The sequence below is a fragment of the Gossypium hirsutum genome, chromosome A07 (assembly GCF_007990345.1).
Source record: "Gossypium hirsutum isolate 1008001.06 chromosome A07, Gossypium_hirsutum_v2.1, whole genome shotgun sequence".
NCBI lineage: Eukaryota > Viridiplantae > Streptophyta > Magnoliopsida > Malvales > Malvaceae > Gossypium > Gossypium hirsutum.
Genome location: NC_053430.1, coordinates 1,337,551 through 1,359,175, shown reverse-complemented (window position 1 = coordinate 1,359,175; position 21,625 = coordinate 1,337,551). Strand labels below are relative to the sequence as shown.

General features: G+C 28.2%; 2 protein-coding genes across 2 annotated transcripts; both read left to right on the top strand.

Moving 5' to 3' along the window:
- Positions 1 to 518: 518 nt before the first annotated feature.
- Positions 519 to 4,245, top strand: LOC121231947 (transmembrane 9 superfamily member 7). The gene is made up of 6 exons (XM_041117095.1): positions 519 to 687; positions 1,682 to 1,791; positions 2,260 to 2,335; positions 2,411 to 2,523; positions 3,658 to 3,814; positions 3,899 to 4,245. Exons 1-6 carry the CDS (start codon positions 535 to 537, stop codon positions 3,959 to 3,961), a joined length of 672 nt encoding a protein of 223 aa, XP_040973029.1. The 5' UTR covers positions 519 to 534; the 3' UTR covers positions 3,962 to 4,245.
- Positions 4,246 to 12,719: 8,474 nt separating this feature from the next.
- LOC121232305 (uncharacterized) lies at positions 12,720 to 13,280 on the top strand. Its single transcript, XM_041118044.1, has one exon. It carries the CDS (start codon positions 12,720 to 12,722, stop codon positions 13,278 to 13,280), a length of 561 nt encoding a protein of 186 aa, XP_040973978.1.
- Positions 13,281 to 21,625: the final 8,345 nt, after the last annotated feature.

The following is a 21,625-nucleotide window of genomic DNA, read 5'->3' as shown; positions in this document are numbered from 1 at the left end:
TGAGTTGGTTAAGTTCAATTGATTTCGAGTCTTAAATGTTAAACCTGAAAACTTAAATTTTAAATGGATTTAAAATTTTTTGTCTAAATAAATTTTTTAAAATCATACTTTTGACCAAACAATCTCTTCATATTTTAAGCATGCCTTCCAATTTAAACTGATAATCTAACCTATCAACAAATTTAACTGAGATACCTTATTCACCAGAGTTATGAAATGCTCTGCAACTATAGGATTGGTCATGGCCAGCTGATTTTAAGAATGTGACTGCATTGTATTATCTCTTTAAATTTTCTCATTTGACTTTAGCAACCAGACAAACATCGTAGCCGGCCGACAGCCATGACATTAGCTCCTGACAAATTATATACATTGTGTGTATAAGTATGAGCTATACACGTATATAGGAGTTAATTTACTTATTTTTTTAATAAAAGAATTAAAATACAATTTGACTGATAATATTTTTTATCGGTATATATGTATGCATATATATATATATGGATTTGGAACCTTATTGAAGTTTGCATAACCATGGAGAGTTACAGCAACATGTTATCAACGCTTACACTTCTTTTCCTCTCGATAACGGCAGCAACGACGAAAACAACAACAGCAACAGCAACGCCTGTTTCTGGCTCCTCTTTCATTACTGCTCTCGATCTCCTTCCTCAAGTCAATTTCAAGGTTGTAAATTCCCCCCTTTTTTTCTCACTCTCTCTGCTTTACAATGATTGGTTTTTGTTTGTGAATGAAAACTAACTTCTTACCAAATCATAAACATTGTCATGTGGACCAAAGAGTTTCATCAACCGGGAACTTCCCAAAACTCCGTTTATATTATAAGTGATTTTTCAATTATCAGTTAATTCAATTTGGTTTAATGAGATTTAATTGATTTTTATCGGTTAACTGAAGTTCGGTATTTTGAATGCTGTTTTGCTTTTAAGTTTGGCCTAATCTTCTATTATATTTGGGGTTTAAGTTAGGTGGGTTCGGTTAATATTTTTTATGGTCAAAATAGGTTTTGTTGGTTTTGGGTGTAGATTATTTGGATTGGGTTAAATTTGTATCTATTTTAGACCAATTGGGCAATTTAAAGGTTACTATTAAATTACTATTTGGTACTTGAACTTGACAATAATTTCTACATTGGGGCTTGATTTTTTTTTGTCTAAAATAGTTCTAAACTTGATAATTGTTCTCATATTAGGTATTGAACTAGACAAGAATTTCCACATTGGAGATTTAACTTTCTTTGGTCCAAGTTAATCCTTGTATTTGATAATTGTTCCCATAATGGAGCTTAAACTTGTAAACTGTTTCCACATTGGGACGTGAACTTTAAGGTTTTTAAGGAAATATCATGAATTAGCTTAGATAAAAAGAATCAGATTCCAATACAAGTGTAGTTGCCAAGTTTAAGCATCAAAAAATGATTTAATCCTAGAGGTTATTAACATATTTATTATGTTTTGTTTTAAAATTTTGATTTATTTTACTATTTTGATCATATATATATAATTTTATCTGTTAAATCGATGGAATTAATTAAAAATAGTTTGATTCAATTAATTCATCAATAACGGTTAATGCTTTTTAAATTTCGGTTAATTAAATTAATAAAAATATAAATTTAATTATTGACTAAATCGAAGGATTTGTATTTCGTGTTTGGCAGTTGGATATGAGAAAAGATGAGGCATGCAAAGTAGCCTGCCGGGTAAAACTTGATGCTGAAGCTGCAAAGAATTTCAAGGAGAAAATTGATGGAAACTACCGAGTTAACATGTAACTTTGATCTGAATTTCAATTTCAATTTTTTTATATATAGATATATTAATTTTGATCCGAATTTGAAAATTTAATTAAATAAATTTGAACTCAAGTGAGGATCAAATTGATTCGCCATAAAACTTCAATAATCATCCAACCAAAACTTAAATTCACCTTAAACTCTAAATTAACTCAAACTCAAAGACGGAGAAAAAAAGGCAAGCAATGGTCTTGACACCCAAAAATAGTAGGTTTACTATTCAGTCTCTTAAATTTTTATAAAATTGTACACTCTTAATAATTTATGATTCATCTCTTACTCTCTAAAACAATTTTCTAGTTTCGTCTTTGCGAACAACTTAAACTCGAAATGATTCAACCCAAAAACTTTAAACCTCAATCCCGAATTACCCGAATCCAAAACAGTTCCATCCAACCAGTCTAATATGAAAACATTTATATGTAGCTATAATTGGAATGCAGGATTTTGGGCAATGTTTCAGTTACTGAAAGGCAAGTGGAAGGGTTTCCTATTGGGTTTAAAGGAAGCTATTATCCTGTAAGTTCAATTAATATAATGCTATATTTATTCCTCTCTTTTTATACATTTTATACGATTTTTTATATGATGTAGAGCGGGAAAGAGGTATATTTCATCAATAACCATTTGAGCTTCAAAGTCATGTATCATGTGAATCCTGAGGATGATTCTGCACAAATTGTTGGCTTTCATGTTGATCCTTACAGGTGCTCATCAACTTCCCTTTTTTCTTGATTCATTTGTGTTGATGTGTAATGGATCAGATTTGGAGATATCAAGATAGGTGAGTCGAGTTTTGGAAACTTAAGGCTCTTGAAAAATGAACTTGAGTTGGGGTTTAGAGAAGGTTAGAAATTGTGTTTTCAAGATGCTCTCCTAATGTTTATGTTAATAAACGGTGTTATTAAAGTAACGATGCAAGATAGATTAAGTGAAAGCGGAGAGAAAGAGAGAAAATGAGAGGTTCATAGTTATAACAATAGACGAATCCAGAAATTTTTTTTGAAGAGATTAAAATTACATTGTAAATTTTTTTGAGAGTCTAAATGAATTTTTTTCATTGTAAGTTTATAACTTTATAATTTTTATAATTTTAGGAGGGTCAAAATGTAATTTTATATTGTATTAAGATATAATTTTTTAAAATTTTAGAAAAGTTAAAATATAAAATTTTCATTTTAGGGGAATAGAGCCCCTGTCTACCCCTAGCTTTACCCCTAGTTATACCTGGTATTTTATAAGGTCTTTAGCCAGCTTACTTGGCCATGTTGGTGTGTAGGTTTGCTTAGTGACTAGTTTGTCGTCTCAAGTAGTAGGTAGAGGCTTGCCCCTTCAAATGTTAAAATATCATTCTAGTCCTTTTAAAATTATAAAATTATAAGTTAATGTAATCACAAAACTACACTTCAGGCCCCTTAATAGAGGCAATGTTAGAGGAGCTGATAGGGATCTTGACTCTCATAAAAATGACAAATTTTAGTTCAGTCCCTCTAAAAGTAACATAACTATAAAATATTTTATGCTAAAATTACATTTTGCCCCCCTCAAATATGAAAATTCTATTTAGTCCCTTCAAAAATAATGAAATTATAAATCAATACATGGTAAAATTATATTTTGATCTCTCAAAAATTTTATAATTCAGTTTTGGCCCCCTAAAAAAATTTCTAGCTTCACCTCTATCCCTTAAGATGATAAAATTTTAGTTTAATTTCTTTAAAAACTCTATAATAATAAGTATATACAATAATAAAATTATACTTTAATCCTCTTAAAATTTATAATGTAATTTTAACCCTTAATAAGAGTTTGAGGCTTCATCCTTCCCAAAAAAAAAACAGTATCAACCACGAGTATGAGTGTCCATGGAATGACGAAAACCCTCATCTGCTAACTTGTAATCAACACACCAATGGCGTAAATCAAGCTTTCAAGATGCCCTTACGTATTGAAACCGACACAGAGGTTGTTTTTACTTATGATGTCTCATTTTTTGAGGTATTTCTTGTTCCATTTTTAATACCTTTTTCCTTCTTTCATACATACATAACGATCCCTAACCCTTGGATACTGAATTTGCAGTACGATTACAAGCAGCCACGTATAAGAAGACAATTGTTTCCAGGCCCCAACATCATCTTTTAAAAGGTAAAGTACAGAAATGGTGGCTAAACTATTTACAACGATGAATAATGTTGGTGTTGTGTTTTTTCTTTTTGAAACTAAGGTGTTGTTTGTTGTTATATTTACAGTGTGAGGCTTAATGCATTTAAGGCTTACGTATTTAATGCATTTAACTCATTCCTGGATGTAACTCCAAGGTGCAAGAAATCAATATCCAAGCATCAAATGAAGTGAATTGAAAAAACCCTTATACATTGTACTTAAAAGATGTGAATTTTTTCAAAAAAAAAAATGTGAATTCAAGATAAGTGTGGTTAAAGTAGTGGAGATAAACGATTGAGGCTGAATCATTATAAATCGATTATGTCTTGTTTTCTATCATTTCTCAACTTGAGCGAAATACTTTTAAATTACTAATTACCCCTTTTTAGTAAAATCTAATTCACTGAGGCTTTTCACCATGTCAACTTGATATTTTCACATATTACTAAAAAACTAGTTAATGTATCTAACTATTGTCGTTTACATCAAGACTGAAATTTTAAAATTCAAAATATATAAGGACTAAGAACGATCTAATCAGATAACATAAACTAAATCTATAACTTTATGCATAGTACAGGATTAATAGTAGAATTTAACCAAACAGGTTTAGCTACTATTATTTGGGTCAAGACTAAAATTTCAAAATTCTAAAAGTATAAGAAATTAAAGTGATCAATTTAAAAAATATAAGACTAAAATTGAGAAAACTAAATCATAATAACTTAATTCTTAATTCACACATAGTATAAGGACTAATAGAAAATTTCTGAAAAAAAAGAAGACAAAAGGCACAGCTAAAATTCTAGAAAGTGACAATGTCTATCAACCCAATCAATCTCTCTATTTATTAATCAATGGATTTGGTGTTTGCATATTTTTGAAAGGTTAAAATATGTTTATACTTTCTGTACCTTTTTAAAATTAGGAATTTTGTTGTTGTATTTGTGTTTTCATAATTTAATCTTTTTATTTTTTTAGATTTCAAATTGCATGTCCAATTGGTAATACTATTAAAATTTTTTGGTTAAATTTAGGTTAATTACAATATTTCTTTTAATTACATAGCTATTAGGTGAGTAAATTTTTTTATTTCAAAATGTCAAGTGAATGAATTAAATAAAAAAAATTAATAGTTTAACAGTCGGACCTGAATTTTGAAATCTAAAAAGTAGAGAGATTAAATTCTTAAAAGTATAAGTACAAAGACTAAATTCTTGTTTTTCGAAAAGTACATGGATTATAGGCACATTTTAACCTTTTTAAAAATTCTAATGTATATCAACTCTATCAATTCAATGCGATTCGATTCGATTCGATTTATGAATATGTTTATGTTTTATTTTCAAAGGGTTAAGTTTGATTATTTTGTTGGATTTTTAAAATTTAAAGTCACGATATTTCAGTTTAGTTCTTGATTATTTCATATTAATTTTGAGTTTTTGAATTTCATTTTTACAAAACGTTTTTTATTGTATAACTTTTAAATATTATTTTATACAGTTTAAGTTTTTTTCATAAATATTTTTTCAAAAAAATAGTTTTTCAAGATAACCAATAGTTCTTACATAATTTTTATAAAGTATTTTAGATTATTTTTATTATTTTAATATAAAATATTTATTTGGTTAAAATATTCTATAAGTCCCTATACTATTTGTAAATTTCAAAATTTAGTCATTATACTTTTATTTCTAGAAATTTAATCCCTCTATTTTTTAAATCTCAAAATTTAGTTTCAACTATTACACTGTTAAAATTATTTTGTTCAATTCAGGTTCATTACAACGTTACATTTTTAATTATATTGTTACCCAGTGAGTTTTTATTTATTTATTTCAAAACGCTACATCAACAAATTTTGAAATCTAAAAAATAGTGAGACTAAATTTATAAAAATAAAAATATAAAGACTAAATTCTAAATTTATAAAAGATACAAAAACTTATAACATATTTTAACTTATTTACTTTTACATCCTAAAATATAAATTGATTAAATAAATAAATTCAATTCCATTCAAATAATAATTTTTAATTTATTAACTAAAAATCATCCAAGCATGACTGATTTATATATATATATGGATGAAGCCTATCCCACATTTTACACAACAAAACAGTACATTTATTAGAACATTCATGATATTTTGTTTCCTAGCTTCTATTTTAGGTGGGTAGCACTGTCTTACATTCCAGCTAGAATAAATGAAGGACAATAATTATTGATATTTTTATTTGCATGTGTCAAAGGTTGGTTCCATTACATGTTTAATTATTGTACTATTTTTTTTACAGTTAATATAATTTTTTATCTCTTGCTTGTAAATTTTTTTTATATTTAAATTTAAATTCAAATTCGGTTAAGATATGATGTTATGGTATTTTGATATTGTTTATGTTGTTAGATTTTTTATATTTTTTAAGTTTAAAAGATTAAAATGGTCCTAATTGTTAAATTTAGGGTAAAAATTTATCTTAACCATTTTTTTGTAAGGAAAAGGGAGAAGGAATTGTCGTGTATAAACCCAAGATTCGAAGTAGTGGTTTTTAAATTAGCGCTAATGTACTATTTGAGCTCGAACTTAGTAACTATTCACACATTGGAGCTTGAATTTTTTTAATCGAAGCTAATTTCTAAACCGGACAATTATTCTTACATTAGTGCTGAATCATTTTTGTAACACCCCCAACCTGACCTAAGAGTTTCGGTTAAGTCGAAGGTGTTACATTCGATCATCAAGGTGATCCTGTAAAGCCTCTCTTCTACTTGCGTTGATTTGTGTAAATGATCGCTCTCTTTTTTTTTTTTGAAAAAATTCATTTGATTTGAACCGGTTTTTTTTAACAATTCAATCACAATATTATTAATGTAAAGATTTTGGAAAACGAGGCAAGGTTTTTAAGAAAGGACTTATCAAAACTTTTAAAAGCGAATATCAAAGTATTATCTAAGTGTCATGCCTTAGAATGAATAAGCTAAACAACTTCACCCTAGATATAAAAGTGAGAAATAATTAATAACTAAAATCCCGAAAACGATTAAAGAAAACTTTAATAAAAACTTCAAAATAATAATAACGAAAAATGAGCTGCTAATCTGAGGTTCCTCCGATGTCTTTCTGAGTCCTAGTTTTCTGTGTTATCTGAGTCAAAGAAAGGGAGAATGAGCTTACAACGACTTAATGTGACACAGTAATGCATATAAAATTCAGTATAAATTAAAGCATTCTTCGTGAAACATATAATAAATCAATGAATAACAATTATATATGATGCAATATATGTTTTAAGTTCCCACTCGTCCATCCTATCCACCTTCAAGCGTTGCTCGACACTCCAAAAATCCATTACAATAATTGGTAATCCCAGTTTGATTTTCGATCACTATGGTCGTTCACTTGTCGCCTGTGACAGTGACTTTTACTACAATAACTTACCATCTTGGTTGCCTGGTTTGATGGCTTTTTAAACTATCGTCCCAGTTTGGTTTGATTTTGATGGTGTTTTTAATCTCCTATCCCTTCCTGTCCGGTTTAGATGACATTGCAGCCTACTTCGTGCAATACTGACTTTCAGTGTAGACTTAATTTGCCACTATCTCCTATGAAACTCTTCTGTCCTCCATACCCAATTTCGTGTAATTATGCACGTAAACTTAGCGTGTTTTATGCTTTTTATCATCATTTTATGCTACCTTCAATGTTTCATACCAGCATTATAAGGCATGTATTTAAGCATACATTTATCTCATTACCACATAATTACATATAATTGGTGCAAGTAAATAAATAAAACACAATGTCACATGTACAAGATTTTATGTGAATTAACAATCTAATTATTTAACACATTTACAAGTTCGCATGATCATATAGGCTCGTATGTACCTATAGTTCTCTTGACATATAGGCATGCATGCACCAAGTGTAACACCCCTAACCCGTTTCCATCGCTGGAATGGGTTACAAGCTATTACCGAACCAAATACTTCTTTGTAAAATTTTCATGCATCTTCTTCTATCATCTTCATTTCGTTAAGTTCATCTTTAATAATGCATAATTCATTATACTACCATATACGATCCTTATTCATACATATTCGGAACACATAATTAATCATTATCAAGTTCAATCAAAACCATTATATAAGTTTACATCATATAACAACCATATCATACGATTTTATGTTATGTTCAGACATAACCAGACGACCCATTACGCTATCTCAATTTAAATACTAAGATCATATACAATAGCCAAATTGCAATTAATCACTTATATAAATGTGTCATAATCGAACTACCCCAAAAACACATAATCAATATTTCTTAGCATTTTCAACACTCAAACATATGTATAGATTTATATATATATAATTCATTAATAACATTACACATTATAACCAAGACGATTTATACCATGATTAAACATAACCGAATTCAAACTTAGTATTTAAGCCATATTCACATGACTGGAAGTATACATATCAAAGTTCAAACAAAATACATATTAGCCTATACATGCCAAAATGTTCATTTAGATCAACTAAGAAGAGGGTACCAAAATGTTGCAAGCTGGTGTGATGACTTCGACGATGATTCCAAGCACGCAAAAGGGGTCAAGGAAATCTAAATAGGAGACAAGCAAACACACCAAATGAGTATTCAACTCAGTAAGTCATAAGCAATATAATACAGACCATTAACATAAGATCATAAGATAAATAATGTAAGATCAACTATTTCAGCCATACCGATCTATGCTACAATTAACTAGATTATCGATCCAACCACAAGCCAAATACTGCTATCCAATCGACTATCAAACAACCAAATGGTTTAAATTTTTTTTTTTCAAAGTATGAAACAATGATGAACTAGATGTATCCATGCATACACGTTTCATATCTCAACTTCGATATTTCAGGTAATAGCTCTAGCACTTGATTCTTTCCCTATACTTCTTATATCATCAACCAATTTCGCACACATAGTGCTAAACAAATTCGCACATGCTACACTGCATACATAGTGCCTTGAAGATTCACTCATGTATTGACATCCAAATCAGCACACATAGTGCCATTCAATTCCTCACACATAGTGCCTTTCAAATCCGCACACTTAGTGCCAATGTTGACCCATTATAATAAGACAATTTACTTAATTCAATTGGCATATACGGCCACAATTATAAATATGTATATCACTCCAAAAGAATGCCTAACAAAAGAAATTCTCTCATGATACGCTAGAGTCATTTATGTATAAATTAATCAACCTTAGAAATGCTTATGGACTTACCTTGTGTTGGATAAAACGGTTCCAAATCGGCTACTCGATGCTCCTCGCTTTGCCCTTGCTTGATTCCCCTCCTTTAAGTTCTTGAGCTTGATCAAATAAATTAACTAGTTTAACCGCCTTGCTAGTTATTTGTATCCAAATTTTAATGATTTTATATCATAAGGAACACAGGGTTAAATTTGATCTTTCTACCTTATGCTTTTGAGTTATTCGGCTAATAACCACATAATATCACATTACTATCAATAATCCAATCAATATTTTAATTATACATACATATATAACACATATATATATTTGTATATACGGCAACCACCCTTGCTAATTACTCACATATATAGTCTAATAATTTTCATTACATTTTACAACCGTAATTGTTCAAGACATTAAAACTTCAACAAATATTCATCTATTACCTCAAGGCCGGATGCATCATCACTTCCAAACATAACATTATCTCAAATATGTTTACATTCAAATACATTCAAATATATATATATATATAATCATGAATCAAACTCAACTTATAAGCCAACATCACTCATTTAGTCGATTATATACAATCAAAGATAATATCACAAATGTGTATACCTATATAGCCGAATGTGCAAGATTAAATTCAACATCACCTATATACTTAATTAGATGGCCGAATATACAATATCAAATATAATATCATTTTTAATTCATTTAAAATCTATCAAGCTCATATTCTTCTAATTTCATGAGTTCAACATCTTAATGCCCATTGTAATTACTCAAATAATTTCAAATACATCAATTAAGTCACTCAAACTATTTTGATTTAAAATCGGCAAACACACATATATCAAGCTATTTTAACCAAATTCTACTTATCACTTAAACTAAAATATGCACTTAAACTTACTATGTTTTCATTATGCCTTTCACTCCCAAAACATAAAAATATCAATCTATTTCCTTCTTCCATGTCTCTGTCATCTACTCATATTACCACATAACATGAATTTTGCACTTTCTTATCCATCATGATTCATTCGGCTTTAACATTGACCCATTTCTCATAAAAATGAAATAACAAATAAAATGAACATTCCATTTTACCCCATATGGCCAAATGCACCAATTGTTACCCAACTAATAATTCAACAAATTCAACCTCATAATAACCTCTACTTATTCAATATAACATGAAAACGACCTCTACTCCTATCTCTTGATATATGGCTTATTGCCCAAACCTCCATAATAGTTTGATTTTCTTGACATTGCTAAAATGTATTTAACAATTAGCTTAACATATATAAACAAAAGTTTAAACAACATTTCAAAACTTACCTCCAACTAGCAAAAAGGGTTGCCGAATTGCCTTAGTATAAATTTCCCTATCTCTTCCATTTTGTTTCGGTTTTGGGAGATGAAAAAGAAGATGAACACTTTCTCTCCCTTCCATTTCTTCTTTTATTATTTCAATTTATTTAGAATATTTTAATCATTTGCTAACAAAATATTATAATTAATTAGACTAAGTGGAGGGGCATCATTACTTGGCCGGCCACTTATTGTACTTTGGGCATATTGACATGCAAATCCAAGCTTTCACATTTTGTAATTTTTTGATCCTTACAAATTTACCTATCATATTTTTCTAAGTCTCTCAACTAAATCCTTTCAAGCAAAATTCACATTCCTAAGATAAAATTAAAACATCAAATTTTTATACAAGCACTAACACACATAAAAGTTATGCAAATAAAATTTTAAATAAATTTTATGACTCGGTTTTGTGGTCCCGAAACCACATTCCGACTAGGGTCAAATTAGGGCTATCACACCAAGGTTTCGCACATAGGCTCGCATATATTTAGGGTTCACATGTAGGCTTGCATGTTCTTAAGGTTCACATATAACCTTGCATAATTCTAAGGTTCACATATAGGCTCGCATATAATATACACATGGTTTGCATATATTATTAGTAAGGTGCTCGCAAGTAATAGCATGTAAGGGGGTTCGCATGTTACAATTATATAGGTTGGCTTACATAAACAGGGGTTCACATGTCATAAGCAACTAGGGTTCGCATGTATGTTCTAAGAGCTCACGTATTCAATCTTATATGGTTTTACATATGGGTTCGCTTAACAGGGGCTCATACGTACGGGTTCGCATGCAAAAAGGGGTGTTCGCATAAAGGGCTCGTACTTAAGGGTTCGCGCACTGGGGGTTTCTTCCTAGGGTTCACTTATGCTAGTTCTCTACTCCCTATGAAATTCAATTATACACAAGATTTAGGTTTAGATCCCACACTTGTTTTGAAGACTTTAAAAACCTTTTGATTGGAGAGGAGATTGGAGATTTCTTGAAGCATGTTTTTGAAAATTTCTGACTCTTTTAGCTTTGATTTTGAAGATGTTTTCTTGAAATTTTGCTGGTAAATTCTAGGGCTTGTTTTGAAATTAGCTATTTATAAAACTTGTTTTTCCTAATTGAAATAGGTTTTACAAATTCATGTAGGTTTAGGACTTATATTTAAAATATGGACTAAATTAAAAATTTTGTTTTTAGGCTGGGTTGTTTTTAAAAAATTCGTCACTCTTAAGGCAAAAACAAGGAAATAAAATTATTTTGGTTGGATGCTCAACAAGAAATTCAAACTTAGGAATTATAAGTAGACTAAAACCTTACCATTAAATCAGCAAGATTATTCTTATTGATTTTCTATTATAAAAAAAAATTTAATACATACTAATCCCCTTACCTTATTTTTAAAGAAAATTTGAGAAATCAAACTCTAAGTGTTTTCACTTAAAAACTGTGCTAACTCAAATCAAATCAAAATTAATTTTTATCTTTTCTGTAAAAATATTTTTTATATTTAAGATATTACAATTACAAAAAAATCTTACGAGGGTTATTGGTAATTTTTATTTACTTAAAAAATATTTTTAAAAATATTTATTAAAAAGACTTTCAATATTACCAAATAAAACGTAGATTCCATAAAACAAAATTTATCTTTTTCAAAAACACAAATTTAGTATAAAAAATAAAAGATTAAATCAAATTAAATTTTACTATAAACGATTCCACTATAAAGGGCAAAGACGTAATTTCAGTAGTGAAAAAGCCATCGCTGTTCTGTGAATTCCAAAACTGGCGTGTAAGTACTAAAGGTACTGACATATATGCCTAATCTGACAACCCAAATTTTCCCGCCATTTTTCTCCGCCACGTCCTACAAATATTCCAAGTGGACATTCTCATTAGCCATCTGGAGACTCCCTCCACGTCATCTAAAATAATTTAAAACCGTCCAATCAGACGGCTGGTATTAAATATATCACATCAAAGATCAAAAAATCAAACAATCCAGATCCTTCCTTCGCACGTCGTCGCTTAAATATATAAAAACCGTTTTTTAGTTATTTTTTTCTACAAAAAACCCTTATGGAGAAAAAGAGAGCGACTGAGGAAGAAACCGGCGATGAGTCTCCGGCGACTAAGCGGCGGAGAGAGGCAACGGAAATGGTTGAGTTCAAAGACTACGACGACGTTTTGCCGTGGTTATCGATGGAAGGTACTTGCAAGACTGATGCGATGAGTGAGTTATTCAAGCTCGTCGATGACTCTGCGGAACTTGCTCCATCTTCGACTTGTTCTCCGACGTCGTACTGTACGAAAGTCAAGTTCAGCGACAATCCGTACTCGTCGGCGTTGATTTTCCAGTCTTCATCCTCGTACGTCACCATAAACGGTAACGAAGAGAGTTGCGGTTCGTCTTTTTCGGACTCGGAGTCGAGCGTGATGGCGAGTGTGGACATGAGGGGGATCGTGAGCACTAATGTGAAGGTTGATAACGGTTTGGAAGAGATCAGAGGGTGGTTGGAAGCGGAAGAAGGAAGCGCGTGGGCTAAAAGCGAGGGAGAGTCGCGTGAGACATGGATGGTGGATTGGGAATGGGACGAAGAGCAGCTCGCCAGGTTTTTGGGTGAGGAATGCCTTTTTTGAAAAAAAAAAGTTAGTGGAAATTAAAAAATTTAGTAATTTTACTGTTAATACTAAGTAGAAAAATAGGTAAATTAGGGTTTATAGAATTTGAAGAAATGAAAAATCTTGCATTGAATTTGAAAATGGGTGTCTTGAGATTTTCATTTCTTTTGTCTTTTACTACTCATTAGTTTTAACCCAAAATTAATATGATATATATTTTGGTTTCCAAGTTTTCCACCATAATAATTCAATCAATTATAATTTTATATATTAATAAAATTAATTAAAAATATATATTATTTTAACTATCGATCTATAATATTCAAACTATATCAATTCAATTCAATCACACCATTGTTCTGAAAATATAATATCAAATTAAAATAAAGGATTAAAATTTTAATTGCAATATAACAAAGGGACTAAAATTAGAATTAGACTTTATTTTGTAAAAAACGTGAATGCAAAGAGATAATGGGATTAACCTTGAGGATGGGTGAGCAAAATTTAATTCATTTTGATTCGAAAAAAAAATTAAATTTTAAGTTATTCGAATTATTTGAGTTAATTCGAATTTCATAATTCGAATAACATATTATTATAAATATTCTTTTGATCTTGTTAAGTTTAAAAATAAAATTGGTATTTCTTTCAACAAAAATTTAAAATTATTTTAAAAAATTTAAAATAATTTTTAAAATTCAAAATATTTATAAAAATTTCAAAAAAATTTCTAAAATATATGTAAAGAAAGTTAAAAATTTACAAATTTCTAAAATATTAATTTTGGAGACTTAAACAAGTTAATTAATAATTTAAGTTTATAATATTTTTTTTGAATTTTTTTTGAAATATATATGGTTTTAAATTTATGTGTTTTAACATAAAATTAGTTATACTCTAACAAGATTTTAATTTGATATATTAAATTTTTTAATTTAATTTGAATAATTTTACTCAATTCTATTCGACTCAATTTGATAAAATTTCAAATCGAGTAAAGATTATAAAATATGACTCGTTAACTTAAAATTTTTTCAGTCCATACGATTCAACGTTTACCCCTAACCTTGAGTGTGACCTATTGGTATATTTTTTGAGGCTTTTAAAAATTAATCAAGTGTGTTTTCAAAAAACAAAAACAATTTTAATTAAGTGAAATAAATAAATAAATAAAATACGAAAGGGATAAGCGTGAAAGGACTATGGTCTATGAGCAGAGCAGACAGTGAGCAGCTGAGCCAACACAGTTAGAATACAGTCAAAAACACAAAAGATAAGCAAAATCAACCAAAGGGTACAATCTATATCCTTTAAGATAATGGTTAAATTTGAGTTCTAGTCCCTTTACTTCTTTTTATAATGGTTAAATTTGAGTTTTGGTATTGATACTATGTTCAATTTTAAGATTTAATCTCTATATATTATTTTTATATAATTTGAAATTTAAAACTTTTATAATACCATTAGTTAGTTTAAATACATTAGTCTATGATTAAAGTGTTGTTGTGAATTTTTAAAAATTGTTAACGCTATTCTTCTTGTCAAATCATTTTTATCAAATTTTCTTACATTTTTTCATCAAACAAATACCAAAAAATAAAATAAAATAAAATCAATTACTTTCTTATACAAAGCTTCCATCATTTTATCATCTTCAAGATTCCACCATCTTCAGGATTCCGGTATTCTTCGTTCTTCACAAATTCCAAGTCAATGGAAATGTTTCTACTTACTTATTTCCTCTGTTCTCGGCACAAAGTTTATGAGCAGCAGCAAGATCATCTTTACAAGAACAACTCAACTGTTGGGTTTTTGAATGGAGTTAATTCAAAAAGAATAGATTTAAATCAAGACGAATCGATTCAGTCAATAAAGAATCAATTCAGAACAGAAAAGAATCGATTTAAACAAAAAATAATCGATCAAAAAACAAAACACAGAAAAAATGAGAAGCCAAAAACAAGAAGTTGAATATGTTTTTTCACTAGATTCATAAACAAATCAGCTCATTATTCTTTATACATCAACAAAACAAATTACATCTGAACTAGACTAGTTTGCATGTAACAAAAGCTCCAGCTGCATGGCTGTGCACCAAAAGTACTTGCTGCTGCATTGTTGGCCAAAATTCAACACCAATTCGGTAGGAACCTCAGATTCATGGCTGTTACTTTCCAAACCCAAATGACAAATTCTACAATTAATCTTTCTTCACTTTCGCCAAATGCACCTTGATTTCAGCAACTTCGCCCTCAATCTTCACCTCCCCTGAACATTCCGACACCCTCCTGGAATCCGAGGCGCCACCGCCAATCTCCCCGTCGGCGAATCTGTAATCGTCGTAAGAACCACCTGCAGTGGAATAAAACTGAGAGTAGCATGAACCATCGTCGACTTCCGAGAAGCAGACGTTAGCCTCCCCGGAGCTGACGTCACTCCCGCCGCGGCGGTGAGTTCCTTTCTCTAAATCGATGTGGGACATCTCTAGTGTTGGAATTCTAGAAAAGAAGCAGAAGCTCAAAACTTGACAACTTTGGAGTTAAATTCGCTTACACTGTCTCAATAGTTTGAAGATATGATAGGCTCAAAGTATCAAGCTTTGGATGGGGTTTGAACAAAGCTAGGGATTTAAATAAGTTTCCATTTTAGGATATCAACCTTTAAATCCATTAACATTTTGGTAACAAAGAAAAGTTATAAAATGAAAACACCCTAAATAATAGGGGAAAAAAGAAGAAGACATGAAGCTTGAAGATTATAAAATGGCGGAAGTTTTGTACAAGAAAACAATCTATTTTTTGTTTAGATAAAAAATAAGTAGATGTCTCCGTGTCAAGTTATGATTGGTTGAAATTTATTTTTCTCAAAGAGATTAATAATTGGAGAAAAATAAATAAAGATTTAATAATTTAGATACCAATTCTGATAAAAAAAGTTTAGATACCAATTTTAAAAAATTAGTATAATTTAAATATCACTTTGTTATTTAACCATTCAAAATGACTCATTTTTAATTTTTTTTAAAATTAATTAGTTCCACCAAAAAATAGTAAATTTATTTTGAAGTCTCTCAAAATTTAATTAGTTATCAAAATGGCTCATTTTTTAATTAAGTGGCTCCACTAACTTTTACTGTAGATTTCAAGTCATTTTTGTATTTAATTAAAAAAATGAGTCATTTTGATAATTAATTAATTTTTTTGAATTATTTTTTATAAAAAACCGTGAAAATACAGTAATATTATATAATAAAGTTTAAAACATCCAAAATATCATCCCAAAAATAGCAACATTAAAAGAAAATGACGGTATTAAAAATATAATAATATCAGTTTTTGTATTTTGTAAATGCTGTGGATTTAATTTTTATACTTTAATTTAATCAATTTTAGTCATTATACTTCTTGTATTAATTAATTTTAGTTATTGTACTTTTTTGAATTTTGAAATTTTAATCATGACCCAACCAGTAGTAATTAAATTTGTTTGGTTAAATTCAATTACTAGTCATATATTATGCATATAGCTGTAAATCCTTATACTTTCCGAATTTTTAAATTTCAGTCTTTAGCAAATGAGAGTTGTTAATCCATTAATTGATTTTTTAGTCAGTAATGTGTGGAAATAATAAGCTAATATGACATTACACATATGGTAATATGTTTATTGCATTATATTTTAAAAATTGCAGAACTTAATGGATTTAATAGTTATCATTTGCGAGGACTGAAATTTTAAATTTTAAAAAATGACTAAATATGACAAAATGAAAATATAGGGACTAAATCTATAACTTTCACAAAATAAAGAGGCTAATAGCAAAATTTAACCATAAAAATAATTAATAAATATCAAATGGGATGAAGTGGAACCTTAATCGTTAAGCCTGTAGTTATGGGTATTCACCTAACAGCCTATGCCATGGGTTCAAGATGGTATGAAATTTTTTTGAATTAATTTAAACTTCGAAATTATTCTACTCTAAAAATTTATTTGACAAATTTAAATGATCAAAACCCAAAAACAATTCTAACACAAAAAGATTCCAACTCAAAATTGACTTGACTTAAAATTTATCTGATAAAAAATCTTATTAAAAAAAAATAAAATCAACCGTACCGATTCAATTGACATGTTTTTTTTATCAACTAAATTTAAACCCTTCTAACCTGAGCTCAATTCTTCACTCGTTGTTCAAGGCTAGATTTAAGTTCAATAGAATACTATTATCTAAGTTCAAGCTTCACTCGAAATAATATAGAGTAATTCAAGCTTAACTTGATTAACCTCATTTACATGATTTATATATTCAAATTTGAATTCGAGATATAGCTTCTTATCACATACAAATTTTTAGATAAAATATATTTGATAAGCAGAATATTAAAAATACATTTATGAGATATAATTCACTTACATCGATGTAAAATTGTAAAACTAAAGTAGTTTATACCATTCTTTATATTTTTGTATAATTAATATTTTAATAATTTAACTTTTGAATTTATCGATATAATTGTACATGTCATGCATATAAAATTTTGAAGTAATGTAATATCTCTATCATATTGATATAAAACATTATACATACTAATATTTATTGAATGAAATGTGAAATTCAATAATTATATCGTTAAAATAGTAAGTATACAAAAATATATTGAATGAGCCCATGTAACTTATATTGTTTAACATGTTAGACTAATCCCAACATTTGAACCATGGCAACGAGCCTATGTGCCCAATTACCCGAACCCTTAAGGTACAATTTTTATTTAAGTAGGCCTGGGCCAACAAAGCGTTTGTTCTTTGTAGATTAACGATGGTTTTTTTTTTAAATTTACAATTAAATTAAAAAAAATTGTTGCTGATCAAATAAAAAAATACAGATATTAATAAGTGAAATTTATAATTTACGCAGAATTTGACTATTTTCATTAATATAAAGTTGGACCACATGATGAGCCCAAATATATCATTTTTTAGGCCAATTATATAAAATTTAATAAAAGTATAATAGAGGAAATTGAATTAAGGATTAGATTACATATTGTTTCTTTTATTAAAAGAAACGGGTAAATTAATTTTTAAACGTTAAATTAAAGAGTAAACTTGTCATTTTGTTAAAAATTCCATTTATTTCTATTGTTCAAAATTTATCATTGTATGTTAACATGAGGTACATGTAGCATGCTATGTGTTATTATCTGGTTATTTCATCAGCCACACCAATTTTTGATAGTACAAAATAGATGAAACTTTTAACAGAAATAACCAATTTGTTCTTTGAACAAACATACAATTAAACTTTTAATACAAAGATCTCCATGCACCATGCTACTTTTACATATAAAATTATATCAAATTTATTAAATTGGGTGTACAACTATACAAGAAAATGTATTTAATTATTTTATCACATGTGCCTTGGATGAGTATAGATTTGTATTTGAATCCAAATGTAGAAGAAATGGATCAATTTATCTCAAAAGTTTATAGGAAAATTTATCTTCAAATGTAGATTTGTATTTGTTCAAATTCGAATATTCTCTTAAATTTTAAAAGAATTTAGATAAAAATATTAGGCTCAAAAAATAAATTGAAATCCGCCTAAAATATGATCTTAGCTCCAATTCTAATATTCAAAGTCTTAGTTTTACTCGACCCATTTTCGAGGTTATAATATGCTTTTTTTATTATTTTATATATTCTGTAATTTATATCATATGAAAAATTAAATACAATATATTATAACGTAAATATTAAAAAATATGTTAGAAATTTAATAAAAGAAAAAAATACATAATGATAATAAAAACAATTATTAAATAAAATTGTTAAACTTGATAAAATTGAATTGGGGAATTCATATATTATATTAGGTTGACATATGCTCAAAGTCTTTGTACTATTTTTACATTTGAAATTTAGTTTCCCTGCTTTTCGAATTTAAAAATATAAGTCCAATTATTAATGTCGTTAAAAATCTTCTATTAAATTTAAATTCATTACAAATTTCATTTCTTTGTTAGACAAAAATAGACTATTATTTGTTACACTAGCTTCAAAATTAAGTTATAATTTCATTGATCAAATTTTATTATTAGTTTGTAATATGCATAAAATGTAGATTTAATCCTCATACTCTAATTTGGTTAATTTTAATCCCTATATATATATGTATTTTTAAATTTGAATATTCAATTATTACTTAAATGATAGTAGTTAAATTTGTTAGGTTAGTTTTTTTGTGTGACTCTCGTACTATGAGTAAGTTGCGTATTTGATTCTTATTATTTAATTTGATTATTTTCAATTTCAGTTTTAAAAGTTTTCGCATGCTCTTGTAACACGTTTTTTAGTTTTACTTATGCATGTAATATTCTTTTTGCAAGTAATTTTTAGGAATAGCTTTGTTGTCGTCCTCTCTAGTTTGGTAGATATTCGATTCTTTTGTTGATTTTTGCTCACCGCTTTAGAACATCTAAGGTTGGTTTCCTTTTTGTATTAAATGCTTGCAATCACTCTAAATATGTAGTGCTAATTAAATTATAATAAAACCAATTATCAACATATAATAATGTTTTAGTAATATTGAGACTGAAACTTTTATTATGCTGATAGAAATTATCATTTATAATTTACCATGAATATTCATTATTTTTTTTTCCAAAATTGTGTTATTTCATTCATTATATATATATATATATATGATAGAGTCACGAGAGATTAAATATGAATTGGGGAACTCTAGAATTTTGTTTTTGTGTTGATTAAGCCTTGATAGCGATGCATCATTGCAAGCAGACCTTGTACAATTCCTTTTATCTAGGCCCCTTGATATTTAACTTTTTTATCTTTAATTCTCATCATTCAAATTATTGACTCTTTATAATAAAATCGAATTAAATATTTAAATTCGAATTAAATTTTACTGATATAATTTTCAAGCAATAGAGAGAACAGCAACATGGGATTCAGACAAATAATCTGCTTTGTCCAAGAAAGCAACTTCAAGACACAACTGAATCAGGGATTCTACTGGAAATACAACCGTTCGATTATTTGGTTATCTGATTCCACCACATAATTTTTAATGGCGGTTTTATCTCACATCAACTGTTAATTACAAATTTAAATTTAAAGAGAAAAAGGGAAAAGATTATTGGTTTAGGAAGGGGAAAAGCGATGAAAGGCAGAAGTCAAGTCAGCTGATTAAAATTAAAGCTTTGGTCAATTTCTGGTTTTCATCCTTCTATTATTCATAAATTTGAGATTTAGTCCAAACACTTTGTTTCAGTAATATTATTAGTTAATCTAACTGCTAATACCGTTGCCTATCCCATTAAAGTGCTTACATGAATTTTTTTTTTAATTTTACCATTTAACCTAGGTTTCAGAAAATAACAAAATTTTTAAGGTTAAAATGTAATTTGGTTAGATTATCCTAATATAAAATGACATATAATTGATAAAAATAAATATATTAAATTAATAAATTTTGATAAAAATTACCAATAAAAATAATGACGGGACTAACTACACATGTTAACCAAATATCAAACTCTATACGAGCACATGGACTAAATACACATGTTAACCATTTTTCTCTCCAATTTTTAGGGTTTACTGGGATTTACAACAATATCTTATTAAAAAAAATCATATCACTATGATGACTTGAATGACTAACTCAAAAAAAAAAAAAACCATCAACACTTTATTAAGAATAATTAACGATGTTAATAATTTAAATTAATTAATAAGATTATAAAAGTAAGAAGATCAAATTATGTTAAAAAATTGAAATACAAACATTAAATCTCGAAATTAAACATAATGAATATGTATTTGATACACTAACATTGTATAATTTTATGTACTGTCAATGAATTAAATGATGATATATCATCGTCACTTGAAATGAAAGTAAATTTTTTAAAATTTTCAGTTGACATGTCATCAACTGGTTCACTAACAGTAATATATTATCAATGTATCAAATATTTTTTTTTTTAAAAATGGATATCTCTTTTAAAAAACACTCTTAGAAATGAAGATAAAAAAAGAGAGTATATCCTTATTATCATTCATTGAATATGAGAGTTATCGATACATAATCATGGATTAATGTAATTAGGAAGTTGATTAATTCCACCAAGTGCCTCTATTATTACTAACCCCTCATGATGAACTAACCCTTTTATTATTACTATTTTTTTTCCTTTTAAGAAATGGATTAGTAAATCACATGGGAATAAAAACAAATCCTTGAAATCTGTCATAGTTTAGAACAAACATAAAAATCCAACCAAAGAAGTTGAATTTTATTGTATGTTTAGAAACATGAAAAAGAAAGC